The 21,580-nt window shown below is 38.9% G+C and overlaps 1 protein-coding gene across 2 annotated transcripts in view; it reads left to right on the top strand.

Moving 5' to 3' along the window:
- PAX3 (paired box 3) overlaps positions 1-12,228 on the top strand; it is a 113,502-nt gene extending 101,274 nt beyond the window's left edge. For both annotated transcript variants that reach the window (XM_069104517.1, XM_069104516.1), the window contains exons 8-9: positions 8,461-8,707; positions 10,155-12,228. In XM_069104517.1, coding sequence (XP_068960618.1) covers positions 8,461-8,707; positions 10,155-10,189 — 282 coding nt within the window. In that variant the 3' untranslated portion in view covers positions 10,190-12,228. The remainder of the gene's footprint in view (positions 1-8,460; positions 8,708-10,154) is intronic.
- The last annotated feature ends 9,352 nt before the right edge of the window (positions 12,229-21,580 follow it).

Raw genomic sequence — 21,580 nt, 5'->3', positions numbered from 1 at the left:
AGAGAGAGAGAGAGAGAGAGAGAGAGAGAGAGAGAGAAAAGAGAGGTAAAGCTTGAGAGCCCCTGTGTTACAAGAACTCAGGGTAGACAGAATTTTAAGCTGTGTGTGAGAATATGAAGAGTTTGACTTGAATATAGAATATCAGAAGGGAGGAATATAAATGAGCCTAGAAAGAAAGACTGAGGCCAGGTTTCAGAAGACTATGAATATAGTGGTCAGGAGTTTATACTTTAAGAAAGGGCTAATTGATAGGTTTTGAGCAGAGATGTGACTAGTACATAGTGGTTGGGTTCCTTAGGTAGTGAAAGACAGATTGAGACAGAAAGCAGAAAGAATAGTTCAGAAGCTTCTAAAAGAAGGCAAATAGTACTGAGGGCCTGAATGCAGACATTCTAGGAAAAAATGATTGCCAAAGTGATCTGCTCATGTGCTCATCCTTTGGAGGACTGCTGGGGGTCTGAGAAATGTTCTGAAGTGAAAAGCATTAACAGCAGGTAATGTCATTCCTCTTAGAAACAGTTTGAGAGTCTCTGTGTTAAGTGATGAATGAGGGTATCTGACCCACATCTGTTTTACATTAGAATGGAACATTGCCCTGACATCGTCAGGAGCATTTGTCAAGATTCCCTGGACAGAGCTTCTGCAGATTATATGCCGAAAATGTGTCAGGGTCAGATAAGAGGATATCATTAATGCCACTGAAGTTTGCTCAGGATTCTGTCAGTTAATATGTTAACGGCCAACAATTTTCCCTGAGCTGTTTCATTAAGTCTTTCATTCATAGGAGGGGAAAAAATATGTATCTCTACCCTTTCCCCCAATAATGCACATGTTCTTTTCTCATAAATCATATTAATTGCAGACATGGTCACAAAGCATATTAAATGCAGGCATGCGTAAATGAATTAAAACATATGAGAATTTTATTATGCCCATGGTGGGTCAAATACCAACTGTATTAATGGGCAAAACCCTTTCTTTAAGTATATAAGCTTTTTTTTCCTTAATGGGTTTTATTTTGTTGCTAATCGGTGGACGTTATGATTGTTCCTAATGAGCCAGAAGCCATCTATTCTAAATCCTTCCAGAAGTGAAAAAAAAATACTCAAATCCATTGCCTGGGTTTTCATTTTTGGAAATTAATGGATCCAGCATGCTGCTATGAATTTAACCTGCCCTGAAGTTTTAGATTCTGAGAAACTATTTTATGATATCTATATTTGGAGACAGATATTCCAAAGAATTGCTTCAGCATAAATCATTCCCATAATTTCTCACAGAACATTAAGGCTAGGCATATGTATCACTTAAAGGATACCTACTATACGCTCTATAAAAAATCACGAGCAACATATGAATCATACTTAGAATAGTCCTGTTTATCCTCTCTTCATCGAACAAAGGCAGAAAGTTGTAAAAATGGGTTTAAGAATCCCTTCATTAAACTGAATTAAACCGGGCATTTTCCTCTCATTGGCTTTCTAGGTAAGCACCGGCCATGCCCTTCCTGTAACTCCTTGTATGGGTGATAAGGTCATGAGCCATACTTTGAGAGAAACCTCTGCCTTCAGGCGACTTCCCGCTTAGAGCTTTCAAACAGACATGAGCAAAAATCTAATTATTTAGATGCTAATCAATTGCAGGATAATTCCTAAGGCATTTGAATCCAAAGAAGACATTTTCAGGAAAACCTCTCCTGTTTAAGTTTGGATTTTTCAGTCTTGAAGTCACGGACATAGAAATTTAACTATTAAATGACTCCTGAAATGGACAGAATTGACTAAAAACCTGTGAATAAATATTTTTTTTTCTTTGGGGAAAAAGACAGAGGATTTGTCCCTGGGGTTAAAATATGGCTAGTATTTATTTTGTTCAGTAGTCTTCTGGAGGGAGGGTACCCCAAGAAAGTAAAACCTTGTTATTAATAAGGTTAGTTTCATATGTGTAAGAACATTGAAAGTGTTTGAAGTGTTTGAAGCGGGGGCACATCTGGTCAGCTAAATAAGAAGGAAAAGAGAGCCTCACACCAACGGTTGTTGTGGAAGAAAAAGAAGCGCCCAGATCTGCACAGTAATTTGCTAAATCATTTTAGATTCTTGATAAACTCAGTGCATTTTCAATTGAGGGCATAACCAGAGTGTGTGTGCCAAGACAAATATTTTCCAGACACATAATTTTAAATGTAAATCTTAATTTGGCCTGCAGTTTTTATCTTTTAAATTTAATCTCACAATAGGAAAATTAATTCAAGGGAAATATGGCATGAAGCAAACATAAAGAGTTCGTTTTTCCTGAACCATATAATTTTCCAATCAGATATAAACAACCTATCTGGAATTCTGAAACTAGAGAAAAAGTCAGAAGAAAGCTTGGAAAATTCCTCTAATAAAGAAAATTGAAGGACACAGCTAGGAATCTGCAAGTCAAAATGAAGTATTTAAAAAAAATTAAAAGACACCCTCCCAAAGACTTAAGATAGTAAATATGGCACATTTTGATGAGGGTTTGAAACATTTGGGATCCTTTCTTAGATTTCACTTAGGTGGGTAGCCACACAAAATGTGAGAATGGTGGGGGGGAAGCCTTTCAGAGTACACAAAATTCAACCATTTTTAAAAATAAAATCTCTGATGATTACATAGGCCCAACTTTTACTGGAATGGAGCCTGAATTTGGATGAAAAGCTGTGGAATTCCCCTCCCCCCCCTGTAAAAGGCAATTCAATTGAACTTGAATTGTGTATTTTATCTTTAATTTTTTTCAATGGCCTTTAAATATATGTTTAAATGTGAGCAAGCAGTCCCGTATTCATGAACCATCACTCTTATCATAAATCAATATGAATGCATATGGATTAAACAAAAAAGAACAAAGAATTTGTTAAAAATAGATTAAATTTAACCACCTGGTCACAAGTAATTGCAAGAAAAATGCATTTTAAAATAATATGAAAAAATATCTTGCCAGAGTCCTTATAAGGAAAATGCAACTGGAAAATATTTTCTGCTTATGTTGGTGGTGCTCTAAAAAGCTCATTTCCCAAGCTTCACTTGCTAGAGAAGAAATTCCTGTAGCTTCCCTCCTACCACATGAAATACAGAACTGCCTTTAAAAGAAACAAACATAAAAGTGTAATGTGACCCTTCCATAGAGACTTGAGGTTTTAAATTATGTTAATGGAAAGTAAAGTATATATTTTCTATTGATATCCCACATATATTTTCTGATCTGAATTTCCTTGTTAATTTCTTAATTGTAACTTATCTACAATAATGCCAGCTTTTGCATCAATACGTCTCAAAGTCAAATAAGGAAAACTGAAAACCAAGTTTGTATAGCAACATCTTTTCTGTGACAATTGCTTACAAACTTCAATTTGAGAGGCAGGATGAGAGCTTTTGGAAGGATACTACTCTTTGATAACTCCTGGTGTGCCTTATAATAAAAACCATTAACAGAGGAGGTAAAAAATGTGATTTATGTAGATTTTCTAATTATGGAACTTTTTCAAAAGAGCAAATTTAGTAAAACTTCCATAGTTGTTCCTTCATGATGATTTCTTGAACTCTAACAGAATTTCCAGACTTTTCCCTCCTCACTCATCTCTGCTAGAGCAACCCCCTTCCCATTGCCTCTAGGATAAAATGCAAACCACTAAGTTTAGTATTTAAGATCCTTCACTATGAGGTTCTGACTTACTTGTGGATCTCATCTTCTCTCTATTTACTGCATTCCAGCCAAGTTAGTCTACTTGGCTAGTCCCCACACTTTACATCCTGTCTCTTGCCTCTGCATATTTTTCTCAGGCTAGTTCCCTTTCTTGGAATGGGATCCCTCTCCATCTTCATCTGCCAGAATCTCCTTCTTTCAAGGCTCAGTTGTTAACATTTCTTCTGAGAAGCCTACCTTGAATTCCCCTTCTTACTCAGATTTTCTTAGAGTGCTTTGTCCAGATTTCTCCTTTGCCTCGATCACACACTCTACTTCAAGTCTGCTAATTGGTACACATGTTGTATCCCTCCCCTCCTTACTGAAATCTAAGATGCTGAAGATTATACTATGTCATTAATCAAAGATGACAGTATTGCAAGTCATCTAGAGATGGAGGGCCATATAGTCCAATCCCTTCGTTAGCTTTGGAGTGGACTTCAAAGGTCATCTCATTCTACCTCTTCACTTTACAGATGAGGAAACAGAGGCCCAGACATTAATCAGGTCAGTTGCCCAGGATACACAGGTAGTAACTGGTAGACTTGAGATTCAAACTCATCTCTTACTTCAGACCTAGTGCCATTTTCATTATGCCATGCTGGGATGAAAAACAAAACAAACTTTGTGTCTTTAGGAGTAAACATAATACCTTGCGCTCAGGGCAAGCTTCATTCAATTTGCCCAGTGAGCTTATGAATAATGTGTACAGCATCATCATTAAAACAGCTGCTAAGGGTGATCATAGGATTTTGGACTGGAAAGGATCATAAAGACCATCTGCCTAATCCCTTCATTTTATAGATAAGGAAATTCAGACAAATACTACTGGTGCTTCATGGGTTTATTGTGAGGAAAACTGCCTTGTAAATCTTAAAGTGCAATGTAAATGTAAGTCCTGTCCACATTCTTCTTTATCTTCTTCCTCTACTTTCCCTATCTTTCCCCTTCCCTATACCTTATTTTCTTTTTTCTCCCTCTTCCCTTTATCTTCTAATCTTTCCTCACTCAGCTTGCCCCTCTCCCCCTTCCCTTGTCCTCTCCCTTTCTTTTTTCCTCCCCCTCTTTCTTCCCTCTTCTTGCCTCCTTCTCCTCTTGTCCTTTCATCTTACTCCTTCCTTTTCCTCACTTCCTCCCTCCTCCTATTTCCACCTTCTTTTTTTCAAAACCCCTCCACTTCTCCATTTTTCTATACCTCCTCTCTCCTTCCCTTCCTTCTGGCTTATCCCCTTCTCTTCTTTCTCCATTCTTCTCCTTTTCTTTCTTTGTACTTCCTTCTCTCCCTCTCCATCTTCCCTTTTCCTTCCTTCTTCCCTTCCCTTCCATTATGTTTGACCCCTTTTTCCTGCTCTTCCTTCCCTCCCCCTCCTCCTTCTGTTTCCCCTCCTCTCCTATTTCTACTCTTCATCTTTCTCTGGTTCCTGCAAGAATACAGGGATCTGTTTGAGTGTGCTGATGGAAACACTCCAGAACTTTACATGACACTGCAAAAGATAGTAGACTGAGGGTTTCTAATCAACCTTCTGAAGTCAATGATGTATTCAAACTCAATCCAGGGAATGAATATGATATATACTTAGTCCTCATTTCTTTACTTAAGACATTCTCTACAGATAGATAGAGATGAGTTTCTTGTTGGCTTTCAAAGCTATTTTACCAGAAAAAAAATGTGACAGATGATGAAAGATATTTATCATGAAAATGTACACAATCTATCAACTTCAGGAGAAATACTGCCCCCCCCCCAACTGCTTAGCATATTGATCTGACTGTCCATTCTATCTGTTCCTTAGCTGACATGCTAGTGATCGAATTCAGAATCTCTGTGTTCCATAAGGGATCTCTGAGGCCTAGCTACCAATTTAAAACTTTTTTTCCCCCATGTAAGTCTTCTGGTGTCATTGGCTCTTTTTCTTCATGGATTGGCATAGTAGCAACTTAGAATTTTTATTTTGGGCCAATTAAGTGATTTATTAATGGAGCTAATTTAAAGTAAAGAAATTTGTTTTTTTTTTCCCACCCTGAACACCTCTTTTCTTGATTCCTGACTGACGTCCTCTATCTTAAAAAAAATTATTGTATTTTTACATTTTTTATATGTGTTATACACACAAATTTCCCATAATAATTGTCTCTGAGCAAGATCTATTTTTTTCAAGCATTCTCTAGACTCTAAAAGCACACAATTTTGTCTGATGAAGCAAAATGTGCAATGAATCAATTTTCATGAGTTTTCCTTGCTTAAACTGGAAAACCTCAGGTATAACTCTTAGGGAGGGAAACAACTCCTGGAGAATGAGTAATTTAAAGATAAATCTTTATAGTTTTTATAGAGATGAGAACATGAAATCATGAGTTCTGAGCGTTCAGCTCTAGTGTATGACCTTATGGCACTCTCACTATTTGCAGTATTGGTTAGACCCTTCCAAAGGAAAGCCCTTGTGTTACAATGATTCTGAGCTTATTCAGAGTTGTGACAGTCTGGTTATGGTTGGGAATCAGCCATAGTTCCTTATTTTCTTTATTATTCTTTAGTGCTTTTAAAAAGAAGGCTGTTTGCCAATATTCTAAAGGAAGTGATGAGAAAAAAAGAAAATAAATAAGCAGTTTTGAAATTTTGAAGTTATTTAAGTTATAATAGGAGCCAAGAGGAGGATAAAAAATAATGTTATTTTCCAGTTCCAGTTGACTATACAATACTGAGTGAATACATAATATATAAAGCATGATTCCAAATTAAATTTTAAATGGAAAACCCACAATGTTAATATCACTGAATCTGATCTTACCACTGATTTGCTCTTTCTTACAGCTGACAGAAATTGGTCTGTGGTTTTGGAGGGGATAAAGCTGGGGAAGGCATTCTGTAACAAGGTCAAGGAAAGGAGAATATAAATCTCAACTTCTTGAGATATAAATTTCTCCTTGCTTTGTGCTATGTTTGAATCTCACTTTATTAACAAATATATGACTTCTGGAACTCTTCCTGGTCATAGCAAGTTAAAAAAAATGAGTCTTAGAACTTTTACAAATGAAGGATGCCATGAAATGAAAAGTAGGGTATGTGAGAAAGACTGGCAAAAATAGGATTAGGCAGAAAGGGAACATGAATAGATAGGGTAGACACTATGGGATAGATAATGCCCCTCTCTGTTGAGTTGACTAGACCTCAGATTGGGTTAAAATTCACTGAGAAGAAACCAGCTGTAGATATAAAGATCATTGGACTAGTTTCTAAAGAGGTTTGTGATATTATCTTTTCTGGCCATTTTCTATTCTCTTAATCCAGGCACAGGACTGCCTGGATGCAGGGAGATGGACAAGACTGATTTTGGGGGGTTTTGGTTGGTTCTCAGAGTGTGGTAACGAGACTTCTGGGGATCCCTGAGACACTTCCAGGGGGTCTGTGGGGTCAAAATGCATTTTCATAATAATGTTAAGACATTTTAATATCTAACACAGTATATATAAATAGATATGACCCATGTAAGCAAAAGCCCTTTTGAGGGTCTTCAATAATTTTTGGTCTTGAGACCAAAAAAATTCAAGAACTGATACTTTAGTGCTTTAACTTTATTAGATAGGGAGCAGTAATTTTGTGGTTACAAGAAAGGCCTATGAGTTTCTAATCCTTCCCTACATTGGGAATTTTGGGGGGTGGGATACATTTTCACTTTTCTATTCCTCAGATTTCCTAAATTATAACAGAAACAATGTTAGCTTAAGAACTACTTTGAGACCTTTATATTTATAAAATTCCAAAGGGAGATATTGTTTATTCATGATGTTTATATTAAGGGCCTACTATGCACTACAGGCACTACATTAGATCTTTGAATGGTCCTTACCCTCAAGGTATACCCCATGAACACAGATAAGTAAATACAAAATAGTTTTGAGGGTGGGAAGTTTCCAAATATTATAGCCTTGTCCTTATGTGAGAGTTTCAAGGATGGTGTGTGGGCTGAGCATTTTACTGAATTGTGTGAACTTTAGGAAATTATTCAGTCTTCTTGAGTTATGATTCCCCAGCTGCAAAATTAATTACACACTTACCTCCATCCCCAGGGTGTGGCAAGGGTCAACGAGTTAATGTTTGTGAAACACTTCAACGTCCTCATCTGAAAGTTGTTAGCTTCCTGAGACGTTATTTGAAGAAAGCAGAGAAAAAAAGTGTTCATGTTCTCCAGGATCATTGTCACAACAAAACAGACTCTTTTCAATGCCTTTTTTTTTTCTGGTTCTTCTGTCTTTATCATACAAAGCTGTTCTTCTTCTTCTTCTTTTTTAAGCTTTTCAGTAAGTGCAAAGTATGTTTGTATAGAAATTAAATGGAAAGCATAGGCCACGAAAGAAGTTTTTTTTTGTTGTTGTTAAAGAGATCAATACTATTAATTTTTCTTTGTTAAGATCCAGCTAAAGTATCTATGCTTCCCTTGGGTAGGAGGACTTATGAAACATCCAGATGTAATGTTTGATCAGACAACAGAGAGGGAAAATAGAAATGTTTCATGTGATAAGTGAGTCCATGTGGTGCATCTTTCCACCTCCCCATCCTTCCCCAAATACTCAAACTAAAAGTTATTGTTTAGTTGTATGACATGACTGCTTTCTAACCTTGGAACATTCAGGTCAGCCTCTATCAATATATTTCCTTATGAATTAAAGAGTGAGCTCTCATGGTGTTTTTCTAGTCACCTAAAAGATGCAGTTCTTTGTTTTTATTTCTTTACTATCTCTCCTTTCTTCTAGGTAATGGGACTCTTGACTAACCACGGTGGGGTACCTCACCAGCCCCAGACTGATTATGCTCTCTCCCCTCTCACCGGGGGCCTAGAACCAACCACTACTGTGTCTGCCAGCTGCAGCCAGAGACTAGACCACATGAAGAGTTTAGATAGTCTGCCAACATCTCAGTCCTATTGCCCACCAACCTACAGCACCACAGGCTACAGTATGGATCCTGTCACAGGCTACCAGTATGGACAATATGGACAAAGTGAGTACTAAGTCTCTTGAAGGGGGATAATTAATTGTTCTTGGAAGTCTTACCATTGCATTATTTCTTGTACTATGTAAAGGGGATGGGGAAATGATTAATTCAAACATTGTGATATAACTATATATATATATATCTGTAAGAATGTATGTGTCATCTCTTCCATTAGTACAGTAGAAAGAGTGCCAGTAAGTTCAGATTTAACAAAAGAAATTCTTTGGGGTGGCTAGATGGCACAGTGAATAGAGTGCTGGCCCTGGAGTCAGAAGGACCTGAGTTCAAATCCAGCCTCAGACACTTCACACACACACACACACACACACACACACACACACAAACCTAGCCATGTGATCTTGGTCAAGTCACTTAACCCCAATTGCCCTACCTTTCCTCTCCAAAAAGAAAAAAAAAAAGAATGTATGTGTCTATAATAATTACGGACATTTACATAGCACTTGAAAAGTGTTTCACATACATTTTCTCATTTGTATCTCAATTTAGACCTGTGAGGTAAATGCTGCAGATGTTATTATTATCCCCATTTTACAGATGAGGAAACTGAGACTGAGGTGTTAATTGGCTCACCCAAGGTCATACAGCTAGTAAGTGTCTGAAGTGGGATGTAAACTGAGGATTTCCTGAATTCAGGCTCAACTTGACTGCTTCAAAATAATAGCTTACATTTATATAGCACCTTAGAGTTTGCTTTTTATACATTACCTCATTTAACCCTTTGGCAATGTTTCAAGAGTGGTGCTATTGTTACAACCTTTTTACAGATATGGAAATTGGAGCTCAGAGAAGTTAAATAATTTGCCTTGCATCAAATAGAATCTGACATGGGATTTGAAATTATCTATGTCTGAAATTATCCATCCATCCATCCATCCATCCATCCATCCATCCATCCATCCATCCATCCATCCATCCATCCATCCATCCATCCATCCATCCATCCATCCATCCATCCATCCATCTATCTATCTATCTATCTATCTATCTATCTATCTATCTATCTATCTATCTATCTATCTATCTATCTATTCATCCCAGAATCAGATCTCTTACTCAGATACTGGATCAAATAAGAGTTTGGTTGCATAATTATTTTCTTAAGTGATGTCAACAACATCTTGATGTTATTAATTGCTGAGACATGAAACCTGATTGCCATTAGGTAAAACATAAGGGTTGGCCAAGATGATATAATCACTGGCAGCCCAGTATTAGAAACACATGTTCTTAATGAGGTCAGCTCAAGACTCATTATAGTATATACTCCCAGATACACAGAGTTTTGTCAAACTTGTCCCAGGAATAAAAATATTAGTCCCTATCCTTTGATACCCTGGTATTAAATATGACATGGTCAACCTGTAGCTGACATTGCCCCTTGCTGGGAAGTTGTCACAGCATGACTTAAAAAGCTCCTTTTGTTCTCTTGCAGGTGCCTTTCATTACCTGAAGCCAGATATTGCATAAATGAACTGTCCACTTTGAGTTCAGTCTGGTCCCATTTCCAGTCTCCATTACATAGACAAGAAGAATCCTCTCTGAAAAAGTCAACCCCTTTGGCGGTGGGGGGGTGGGAGAGGGTCATTGTGACAGAAGGTACAGGAGAGTTGTTTTCTTTCTCCAGTAGTTGTTTTCAATATACTCTTGGACATGTTGGACAGAACAGGTGAGAAGAGGAAGACCTTGGGCAATACAAGACCAGTGGGGCTTTTTAAGGCAACGCTTTAACATGGCCACACATCAAAATATCAAACTGTTTAGTGCTGAGAGAACACATTCCATTCTTGCTCCTTTAAGAAATATCTGGCCTGATTTGGACAAGCAGAATGTTCTAAAACTTAGCAGTCCGATGCTGTCAACTAGAACTTGTTGGATGTCCAATGCTGACATTGCTATGATTTTTGAACTGTTCAGTTTCTGAAGCATGAGCAGACAGGAACCTTCTAATCTTACACACTGGAAATTGACATCCACAGTCAATATCAACATCTTTTGGAAGCTGAGATAGATATAAAGGACTTCCAGGATAAATTATTGATGATATTCTCTTTGGTAATCCAGTTGTCAATAAAGGTCATAAGCCCATTTTGCCAACCAGACATGGTATAACGTGAAGAGGAAACAAACAAACTTAGTTTTGTCTTTTGGATCGGGCTGAGTGTATGACTTTTTCCTAATCCCATGTTAAACATTTGGAAGCAAGCAAGGGGGAAAAACAGTGACATTGATTTCCACGACTGCCTAACAATGTGCAATACTGTGTACCTCACAGAAGCTTTGGAAACATCCAAAGTGATATAAATAGAATCAGAACTATATTTTTGCAGGTGTTTTTATTTTTTCAGTACATAATTCAGTGTGGTAAAATGCAGAGATGTTGCAGTTTGCTGGACAACCGAAATCCAGTTTGCTCCTTATGATTTAAGACCGTGTCAGAGAATAATGCTTTTTTTTTTTTTTTAAAGATTACGTTTACATTCTTTTATTTTTTACAGAAGACAGGGCAAGAAGAGAAATGTCCATGTGGCTGACATGTAATTTTAAGTTATACGATGATATCCAATATTAAAAGATTATAGGAATTGAGGTTTACATAAGTTTGTGTTGTGACATTGTAGAATGTCAATAAATTTATGTTTTGAAATGCTAAGAGGAACAGGAAGATGGAAGGCAGTGTTATTTATTTCTCTTTATTCTTGGAACAATGAATGAGGTAGGGCCCAAATACATTCCTTTTAGCATTAAGGACTATGAAGTAGGGAGTTAGTGAGCCTAGGAATAGTACAGAGATTAGTACATACATTGGTCTTAAAGGGTGATGGACAAAAGAAATACTCTCTTTGTGTTGCAGCCTCTACCAACAACAATGTGTTGTAAAAATGTCTTTCATGTAAAAAGTGCAGTAAATATTTACTATTTATAATGAATAAACAGTTATGAAAACTTGCAAAACCCTGATTTTTCCCCTCTGAAAATCTGATGAATTAAATCTTTAAAAAAAAATCTGTAAATAAGGTGCCTACTTAACACATGACCTTCAGGCTGTATTTTTCACATCAGAACATAACCCAGACAAATAATACTGTATGTATGCCCCACACCTCTACGTCCTGAAAGATGGTCTTTATGCACTGTGGTATTTAAGATTGAGGTATACATTTTCACAGGTGTGGCATCCAGAATAGACCCCCAATCCCACTTTTGCTCTCTAACTCTGGTTCTCAGACCTATCAAATTCCTCTACTGTAGCTTTGGCTTCATGTTTTCCCCTGGACTCCACTTCCCTGTCTACATTACCTGTTGATCTGTCAGCATCTCTCCCCTACGCAGAAATGCTGGGGTGCTTCTATTACTCTAGAAATCCTCATTCATGACATTTATTCACCTTTAAATGGACAGCTCCCTTGTATTCTGTCATAAAAATGTTCATGTCTATACTCTCGTGTGCAGAAATATCTGAAAACATCTGGCTTTATCCATCAAAATTCCTAGAGACTGCACTCTTATTGCATTATTCAATGTAATAACAATAATAATTATAGCTAGCATTTATGTACTCCTTACCATATACCGGTTACTGTGCTGTTATTGTATTTGTCTCATTTGATTCTCACAATAATCCTGGGAGGTAGGTACTATTATTATCCTTATTTTACATATGAGGAAACTGAGGAAAACAGAGATTTAAGTAACTCCCAGTGAAACACAGCTAAGAAGTATCTGTGACTGAATTTAAACTCAAGAACTCCTGACTTCAGGCTCATGACTCTATCAATGATATCACTTTAGATAGATTCATAGTTGGAAAGGACCTTAGTGTATAAGTCATATTGTTCAACTCTCTACCTTTCTCCCCAAATCTGGTTTTGTATATGAAGAAACTGAGATCCAGGGAAATTAACTTGTGTGTCTGCCCAATTTAGGTCTTCTAACTCCATTCCAAGTTCTCTTTCCATGGTACCTCCTGTTACAAGACTTCTAATACACATAGCAACATCTAAGCTTGTCTTGTGAATCTTGCTTCCCTACCCCTTCTTTCATACTCCCACCTGTCCATTTAAATGGCAGAACCTCACCTAGCAGTCCTGTTTTTAACACCTCCTGGAAGATGTCACCATTTCCCCTTCATTTTACCAATCCTCTACCATTGTGTATAGCCTTGTTTACAAAGTTAGAACTTCATCCCAGGCACCACCCAATAACAGCATTGGACATTGAGCATTGGACATTGGACATTGCATGGATAGGGAGAAATGCTAAGTGGGGGACATGGAGCCTTTTGGCAGGACGCTAACATAATATATTATCGTTTTCAATTGTGAAATCTAGTTTTAATCAGTCTCAAGAAGAACATGGTTGAAATGCAGCTGGGGACATGAACCTTCCCTTACTGATGGAAGAGAACATTTTATTATTGCTTAATGTAGGTTTAAGCTATTTTTCTATTAGAAGCCTAGGTTCTAGTAAACATTGGAAATGGATGGCAAATGGGGAGGTGAAGATTAGATCCAAGAGCCATGATTACAATCAGAGCAGAGGGAAGTAGGTGGAACAAGAAGATAGACCAGAAAACATGTGGGTTGTTCATTGGCCTGAGGGTCTATCTATTATTCAGATCCTGAGAAGGAAGGATGGGTAGGTGAGGAGGGGAGTCCAACAGCAGGTCCATCCACAGGCACAGATTGAAAACAAGTTGATCTGGGAGGGGATCCATGTTGGGAGCAAAATGGGAACTTGAGGCTTTTGGAAGGAAAGCAGGAAAACCTGCTTTCATGACCTTGGACCATATGGGTTCCAGAGAGAAGAGGAACCCAGACATCAGTCTCTGTATAACATTTATACAGTACTTTACAAAGCACTTCATATATGTCAATCTTGTTTGATCCTCACAACTATTTTGAAAAATAGATTCTATTATTATGATCCCTGTTTTATAGATGAGGAAACTGAGGTTAAGGGATTCACATAGGGTCACACATCTAGTATGTTTGAGGTAGATTTGAACTTGGGTTTTCCCTGACTCCTAGACTTAGTGCTCTATGGACTATACCACCTAGTTGCCTAGTAATATAATTGGAAAAGCCAATATTTCCCCAAAGAGGGCAAAGCTACAGGCCATAACTGGCTAGCAGATTTGCTTCAAACAAATTTACCAGGATAGAGAGAATGAACAAATAATAATAACTAATAGCTAATATTTGTATAGTAGTTTAAGGTTTGTGAAGAGCTTTACAAAAATCTTATTTTATCCTTGCAACAACCCTGGTATGTAGGTGCTAATGTCTCCATTTTACAGATGGGGAAACAGGCAGTGAGGCGAAATTATTTGCCTATAGTCACCCAGCTAATGTGTCTGACTGGATTTGATTTCAGGTTTTCCTGAATCAAGATTCATTGCTATCTCCTCTGTAGCCTTCTAGCTAACAAGGAGAATTCAAGGCAGGGGTATGCTGGAGCCAGCTCAGACCGACTTTCAAGAGCCAATTTTTAAATTTTCAGCACCAACATTTACAGCTCAGAGGTTGGCGCACACTATAGGTTAAGGCTTGATTTTTTGTTGTTGTTGATTTAAGAAAGTAATGGAGAGGGCAGCTAGGTGGTGCAGTAAATAGAGCACTGGTCCTGGAGTCAGGAGGACCTGAGTTCAAATCTGACCTCACACACTTAACACTTACTAGCCATGTGACCTTGGGCAAGTCACTTAACCCCAATTACCCTGACTTCCCCCCTCCAAAAAAACAAACAAAAAAAATAAATGATTTTCTAGAAAAAAAGAAAGCAATGTAGGAAATATTAATAATGCAGATTAAACTTGAAAGGGGGTCAAAGAGGGAGCCAGGTGACCCAGTGGATAGAGCACTGACCCTGGAATCAGGAAGATCTGAGTTCAAATGTGACCTCAGATTACTTGTCAGAGCAAGTCACTTAATGTTTGCCTCAGTTTCCTCAACTATAAAATAGGGATTATAATAGCACCTACTTCACAGTGTTATGGTGGGGCTCATATAAGATAATCTTTGTAAAAAGTGATGAGCACAACGCCCGGCACATACTAGGTGCTTTTCAAATGCCTATTCCCTCATGTGTGCATTTTTACCTGGCAGAGAGCCAGTTGTTAAACATATGAGCACACCACTGTTTTATGGGCAAAAGAAAGATCCTAGGAACCAGAGCCAGCGAGATGGACAGGAGGAAGAAGGAAGTCAAAGCATAAAGCTGTAAGGATAACTAAGGCCATGGCCTTGCAAACGTCAGGCTCAAGGGAGAATTTATGGGACTGGGGATGGTGATGGTAGAGGCAGAGAAAGACAGGCACCTGGTGGGAAAACAGCAGCAGAAACAACAAAACAGGCTCGACCCAGACCAGAGAAACATTCTAGAAAGTCTGAGACCCCAAACAGCCGCAGGGTCACAGAACCTCAGGGACCTTAGCAGCCAACTAACACAACAGGCTTCTCAAAGACAATTCTAGAAAATGGCTGACTAGTCATTATCCAGAAACCCTCCAATAAAGGAACCCTGCTGGGGATGGAGGTGGTCATGTCAGGTCTGATTGTTAAGAAGGTTTTCCTGTTTTAAAGCCTCAATCTGCTTTGTTACAACTTCCACTCATTTTTCTCCCTAGTCTTAGCCTTTGGGGCCAAACAGGATGAATCAAATCCTTCTTTGATGTGACAACTTTTCAAATACTTGAAGACAGCAGTTTTGACAGTCCAGTCTATTGTGGCTAGAAAAGAAGAGATTGATCTAACATACAGCCCTGATAGGAATGGACCAGTTGTCTCTGAGACCAACACCCAGAAGAAGAGAGATGAGGGCACATGGAGAAGAGAGGGGGAACTAAGAAAGCCCAAGGCTTCATTTCCTGTATATTGATATGTGGGACCAGGACTTCTTGCACATTTCCCTTTGATATTTTAACCCTTTGTATGCTTCTTTGTTACAACAAAACCCTTAAGAATGGAGAATTTAGTGGTGCGGAACATAATTTCATGATAAAACTCTCTCCACTAACCTACCAATGACTGTAACTAGGCCCTGGAGAGTTATATGAGGCACATAGAGGTTAGACTGACTTGTCCAGGGTTTCTCAAGTAGCAAGTGCCAGAGGCAGATCTGAACCAGGCGTACCTAACTCTTTAATGCTGACACTTTACCTACTATCCCACACTGCTTCTTTGAGGGAGCAGAGTCATTGAAAAGACAAAATGCAAGCAAACAACCAAAAAAAAACCCTTGAGTCCAAAAAAAACTGGGTTGATCAGAAAGGAATCCAGGCCAAAGGGGGAATGCAGTGTCAGATAGAAACCAGTAGGGGGAGCCATCCAGCAAACCAAGTCCTAGCATTTGTTGGGAGAAGAAAGGTTGGGGATTGTGGGATGCCTTCAGAGCCGCCATAGTGTATAGGATGCTTCCAAAAAATATGGTTCAATTCTTCGGACCCATTTCACAAAAACCTTGTTACAAATGCAGGTTATATAAGACAAACTCAGAAGAAATGTGACTACAACGCCACCATTTTCCCTCCTGTCTCTGATCAGTCTTGATGATTTCTTTGGGTTCCTCCAGTTTCTTAAGTCTCCATATTGGTTTCTTTTGCATCTTGTGCTCTGGTTCTCTCTTTTCTCTGCCTTTATTTTATCTCTCTGTTTCTCTATTTTATGTTGCTTTATTTAATCTACTTTTCATCTCTTGTTGCTTGATGTCAGTGTTTTTTTTTTTCCCATTTATCAGCCTCTATATTTCAATTTTTCTCTGCTTTGTCCAGCCAGTGGAAAAATCTGTTTTTTTTTGTTTTGTTTTGTACCAAACTCTAATACCACTCTAATACTTCCTTCTTCCACTTAGCCTATCTGGATGACGAAACTCCTGGTATTATTTCAACCCATCCCAATTCCTTTTTCATTCAAGAGGAAAAATCACCGAGACACATAATTATTGAGGTTTTATTTGAAAAGCCAAAATTAAAAATATACTAGCAAATCAGATAATCCAAAGGGTCAGATAGGATCAAGAAATTGATGTTTATTGTCAAAGATGCAGTTGGTGGTAGATTGGACAGAGCTCATCAGGAAGAACTGAGTTCATAATCCAGGTTCAGACATTTACTAGCTGTGTGATCCTGGGTAAGTTGTTTAACATCTGTTTTTCTCTTTTTTTTTTCAATTGTAAAATTGGGGTAACCATAGCAAATATCTCCTTATAGGTTGTTGTGATGATTGAATGTGATATTTGTCGAACACTTAGCACAATGCCTGGCACACACATTTACAAATATGTAAATATTTATTCTCACTTTATTGAGATGTATTACATAATAGACCTAGAACTGGAAGCAGAGGAGCAGTAGGAAATGTTTAATGACCAGCAAAAAATAAATGTATGCAGACCACATGGATAAGTTTAATCTTCATTATTAACACTTGTACCCAATCAACAAAATGATAAATCAAGATCTGATTTATTGGCTTACTGATTTCTGAAGTGTGAATGTTTGCATGAAAAATTGAACAACTGACTTTCAGTAGCTTGTCAGAGCTGGTGGAATCACATCCCAGCCAGGATAGGATTTAAGGGCTTATCTGGTTTACTGCCTTCATTTTTCAGAGTTGACATCCAAGTCCCAGAGTTACAGATTGTAAACAGCAGAGCCAAGATTTGAATTCAGGCTTTAGGACTCCAAGTTTTTTGCTCTTCCCACCACACCAACTTTGCTGAACTGAAGTGACATGTCAGTGACCCAACATTGGCAGTAATTTTGTCTTTGACCCTTCCAACTCTCTTCCTAGATGGCACATTATAAAAAAGAAGTTCATTTTTATCATAAGAATTTTTTTTCTTTTTGGAGGGCATTTGGGGTTAAGTGACTCGCCCAAAGTCACATGGCTAGTAATTGTCTGAGGTCGGATTTGAACTCAGGTCCTCCTGACTCCAGGTCTGGTGGTTTATGCACTGTGCCACCTAGCCGCCCTTTCATAAGAATTTTTTAAACCTGTTTCCCTATACTGAAAAACCTTTCCATGCATATTTATGGCATTCCATCAAATTCTTTGTCAACAAGGGACTAATATGATGTTAATATCCTTAAAATCTACTACATATGTGCCAAAGTAATAAGAAGGTGATTTCCATCAATCAATCTGGCTAATGCTCATGAATTAGCCAAATGTGCCCACCGTCTCTTTCAAGAGATTAGAGGAAGTCATAGGATATTTGACTTGGCTACTGAGATAATCTATCCTCAATAATCTAATGCTGACTAAAGCATAGAACTCCTTGACAATAACCTGGATAAATAATCATCCAGCTTCTACTTTGACCACTCTGAGCAGTGGGGAGCTCACTATTTTAACCTGCTTCATTTTTGGACAGCTCTGTTAGGAAGCTGTTATTTATGGTGAGGCAAAATCTGTCTCCTTTTAATTTCCTGCCATTGGTCCTACTTCTGCTCTCAGGAGATCTTCCCTCCCATCCCCCCCCCCAAAGAAAAAAAAGTCTAATCAACTCCTTCTTCATATATGAAGTTACTATTGTCTCTTTTCTTCCCCTTCTGCCCCGCCTCCCCAACCTTCTCCTCTCCAGGCCAAATGGCCTCCGTTCCTTTAACGAATATGGCATTCTGATTACTCTCCATGAATGTGCCCCAGCTTGCCAGCAGCCCCCTAGACCCCTTTTATGTGAACATGGTACTAGGGGACCATAATCCCAATAATCTATAATTAGGAGCTGAATGGACCACATGGGGCCATTGCTGTGCTCCATAGGACAGGAAAACCTGCCTGGAGGAGAGAGCTTGTTCTCAATCTCACTGAGTGATTGTTTGTAGTCTTTAATTATGCACACAAATGGTGCCCCCAAATCACAGATAACAGAGAGCCAATGATATATTACGGGCTGCACAATGTGGGAGCCAAAGCGCTAATATTTATGCAGATGGCTCTGTATTCTTAGCAGCACCCTTAGACAATGACTCATCGATTGGGAAGCCTATGTTTGATGCCACATGAGAGAAAAGAAAGGGACTATTAAAACTGGATCCAGGGCAGGTTGCCATGGGTCTTGTGGGGGGGAGGAGCTCCATTTCACCTTCTTTTCACATCACTCCTTCCATTTGCTTATTGGCATTTGCTTAAAGAGAATTTCAGTGCCCAATTATGTACCCCTGACTTTTATTAACCCCCTTCATGTTTTGCTGCCTGAGGCCACCAAAGGGATGGGAGAGTCAGAATTGAAGGGAGATCCTAAGAGCCACCCTTCCTCCTTCCTACAAACATGGGAGACACCCCAATGAGTCAGGAGTCCCAGTGGACTGAGGTTGGCACAGGCTGAAGCCACAGGGCTTCTCAGCAGGGGTGGGCAGTAACAGGCTGCTTCCAAGCTTTCAGAAGTTGTGACAAGACAATGCTGTGAAAACTGGAAAAGGCCCTGAGGCTTTGGGACTATATTGAGAAAGGGAAGGGGAAACTTTAGGGCAACAGGCCTCTGTAGCTTGGTGCTTTTCTCCCTTTCCTCCGTCTGGCCTCTCACCCCTCCAAAAAGCTGTTGTTTGTTCTAGCCTCACTTTTTCCTGATAGTTGGGGGGCCAGAGTAGGAAATATATACACTATTGGTATACATAACATATGCATATAAATATATGCATGTGAACATATAAAAGTAAATAAATGAATATATGTATTAAACCACATTACTTAGGACCATGGTTCTGTATGTTTCTTTCATACAAAAGTGTTGTTGTGACTCTGTGATCCCATTTGGGATTTCTTTGTAAAGATACTGGAGTAGGTTGCCATTTCTTTCTCCAACTCATTTTTCAGAAGAGGAAACTGAGGCAAGCAGGGTTAAGTGACTTGCTGTAATGTTAATGGGATATAAGATCTTCCCATCCCATTAATAGGCCTCATGTGGAGCCCATTAAGGGAAGCTTGTTGGGGAGACTTGCTTGTAAGAAGGCTTTCACACCTTTTGTTAATTTTTAATTAGGCACTGAGTCGTGATGTGATGGTTTCCATGCCGTCTGGCTCTAAAAAGGGTATATAAACTCTCATATTGGTTTGGGGCTCATTCATGGGAAGAGTGTTCTTGTGATTTGACCAGATGAGGCTCTGGGTAGCTATTAAGAAGCCTCCTGGCTTTGAAAAACCCAGATGTTGGTGCTTCTGTCTCTGGTAACTATATATGTATTGCCTTGGTCAGACAGTTGGCTAATTTTTTAGATGTTTAGAATCCCTGTCTGTTGGTCTTTATTTCTCTGCTTGTATTTTCTCTGAATTTCAGGGTCTTGATTTTTCTCCAGATTAATGAATGTAATTAAAAAAAAGATTGTTGACCCCTTGAACAGCTATCTGTCCTAGTGAAGCAGATGTAAGAACCTGTGCTAGCAGCCATTCTGGGTATGCCAGTGTGGGTGCTGCTACACTTGCCAGGGTCCCACAGCTAGTGACTGTGTGATGCTGGGGATTTGAACTCTGGGAGATGAATCTTCCAAACTCCCTGCCTGGTGCTCTGTGCACTGACGCCACCTAGCTGCCCTCATACAAAAGTAGATGGCACAGAATGCCCCTGAGTATGTTTCCCCTTTGCTTCCCATAGCTTGCTAGCCCTGCCCTGATTCTCTGAAGTCTCCCTTGATATCTGAAACAGCAATTTCATTATGGCTGATCTTCTTTCCTTTCCCTTCCCTGATTTTTAGCAGAGGGAAAAGAATACTGACAAACTAGTTTTAACACTTTTTATATGCCTGTATGACTTTGGTAAGTCCCTGATTATTAATAACAATGACTATTTATTGGGGCAGCTAAGTGGCACAGTGAATAGAGCACTGGCCCTGGGGTCAAGAGAACCTGAGTTCAAATATGGCCTCAGATACTTAATACTTACTAGCCGTGTGACCTTAGGCAAGTCACTTACCCCAATTGCCCCTCCAAAAAACAAACAAAAGGATTATTTATAATTATATTAATAATAATTATTATTTAGCACTTTCAAGTTTATATTGTTCTTTATAGAATAGTCTTATCTGAATCTCACAATGTAACCTGTGAAAGAGTGAGGGGAGGGAGGGGCAGCTAGGTGACTCAGTGAATAGAGCACCAGCCCTGGAGTTAGGAGGACTTGAGGTCAAATACAGCCTTAGACACTTAACACACACACACACACACACACACACACACACACACACACATGCACGCACAAACTAGCCAAATGATGTTGGGCAAGTCCTTTAACCCCAGTTGCCCTCCAAAAAGCAAAAAAAAAAAAAAGACTGAGGGAATTATTACTCCCATTTTACAGATGAGAAGATTGAGACTCAGGCAGGTTGAAGTAACTTCCTCATTGTCACATAGCCAGTATCAGAGGAAGGAAAAAAAAGTGTCAAAGGCAAGATTTGAACCTAGGTCTTCAGCCTCAATTTTCTCATCAGTAAAATGAAGAACTTGGGGGTGGCTAGGCAGTGTAGTGAATAGAGCACTGGCTCTGAAGTCAGGAGGACCTGAGTTCAAATGCTGTCTCAGACACCTCACACTTACTAGCTGTGTGACCTTGGGCAAGTCACTTAACCCCAATTGCTCTGCCCTCCCCCCTCCAAAAAAAAAGCAAAAAAAAATGAAGAGCTTGGACTTGATGACCTCTTACGTTCTTTTTAGTTTTAAATCTGTGAATGCTGATGCTAGCTCTCTCATTCCTTCTCCCCCTCCTGTGTCTCCCCACCAAAATAACAGGAAGATTTTTTTTGGTTTCTGGCTCCAGAATGTTAAAGTAGAAAGGGGATCATGAGTTCACAAATTCCATCCTTGATACTAAAGACCTGTGAGGATTTGGGCAACTCAGCCTCACCTGCCTCAGTTTCCTCATTTG

Source organism: Petaurus breviceps, unplaced genomic scaffold, assembly GCF_028583685.1.
Source record: "Petaurus breviceps papuanus isolate PSGF00001 unplaced genomic scaffold, PetGlider_PUasm1.0 688, whole genome shotgun sequence".
NCBI lineage: Eukaryota > Metazoa > Chordata > Mammalia > Diprotodontia > Petauridae > Petaurus > Petaurus breviceps.
The sequence above is the reverse complement of the archived record's forward strand: the minus strand, read 5'-3'. Positions and strand labels throughout refer to the sequence as shown.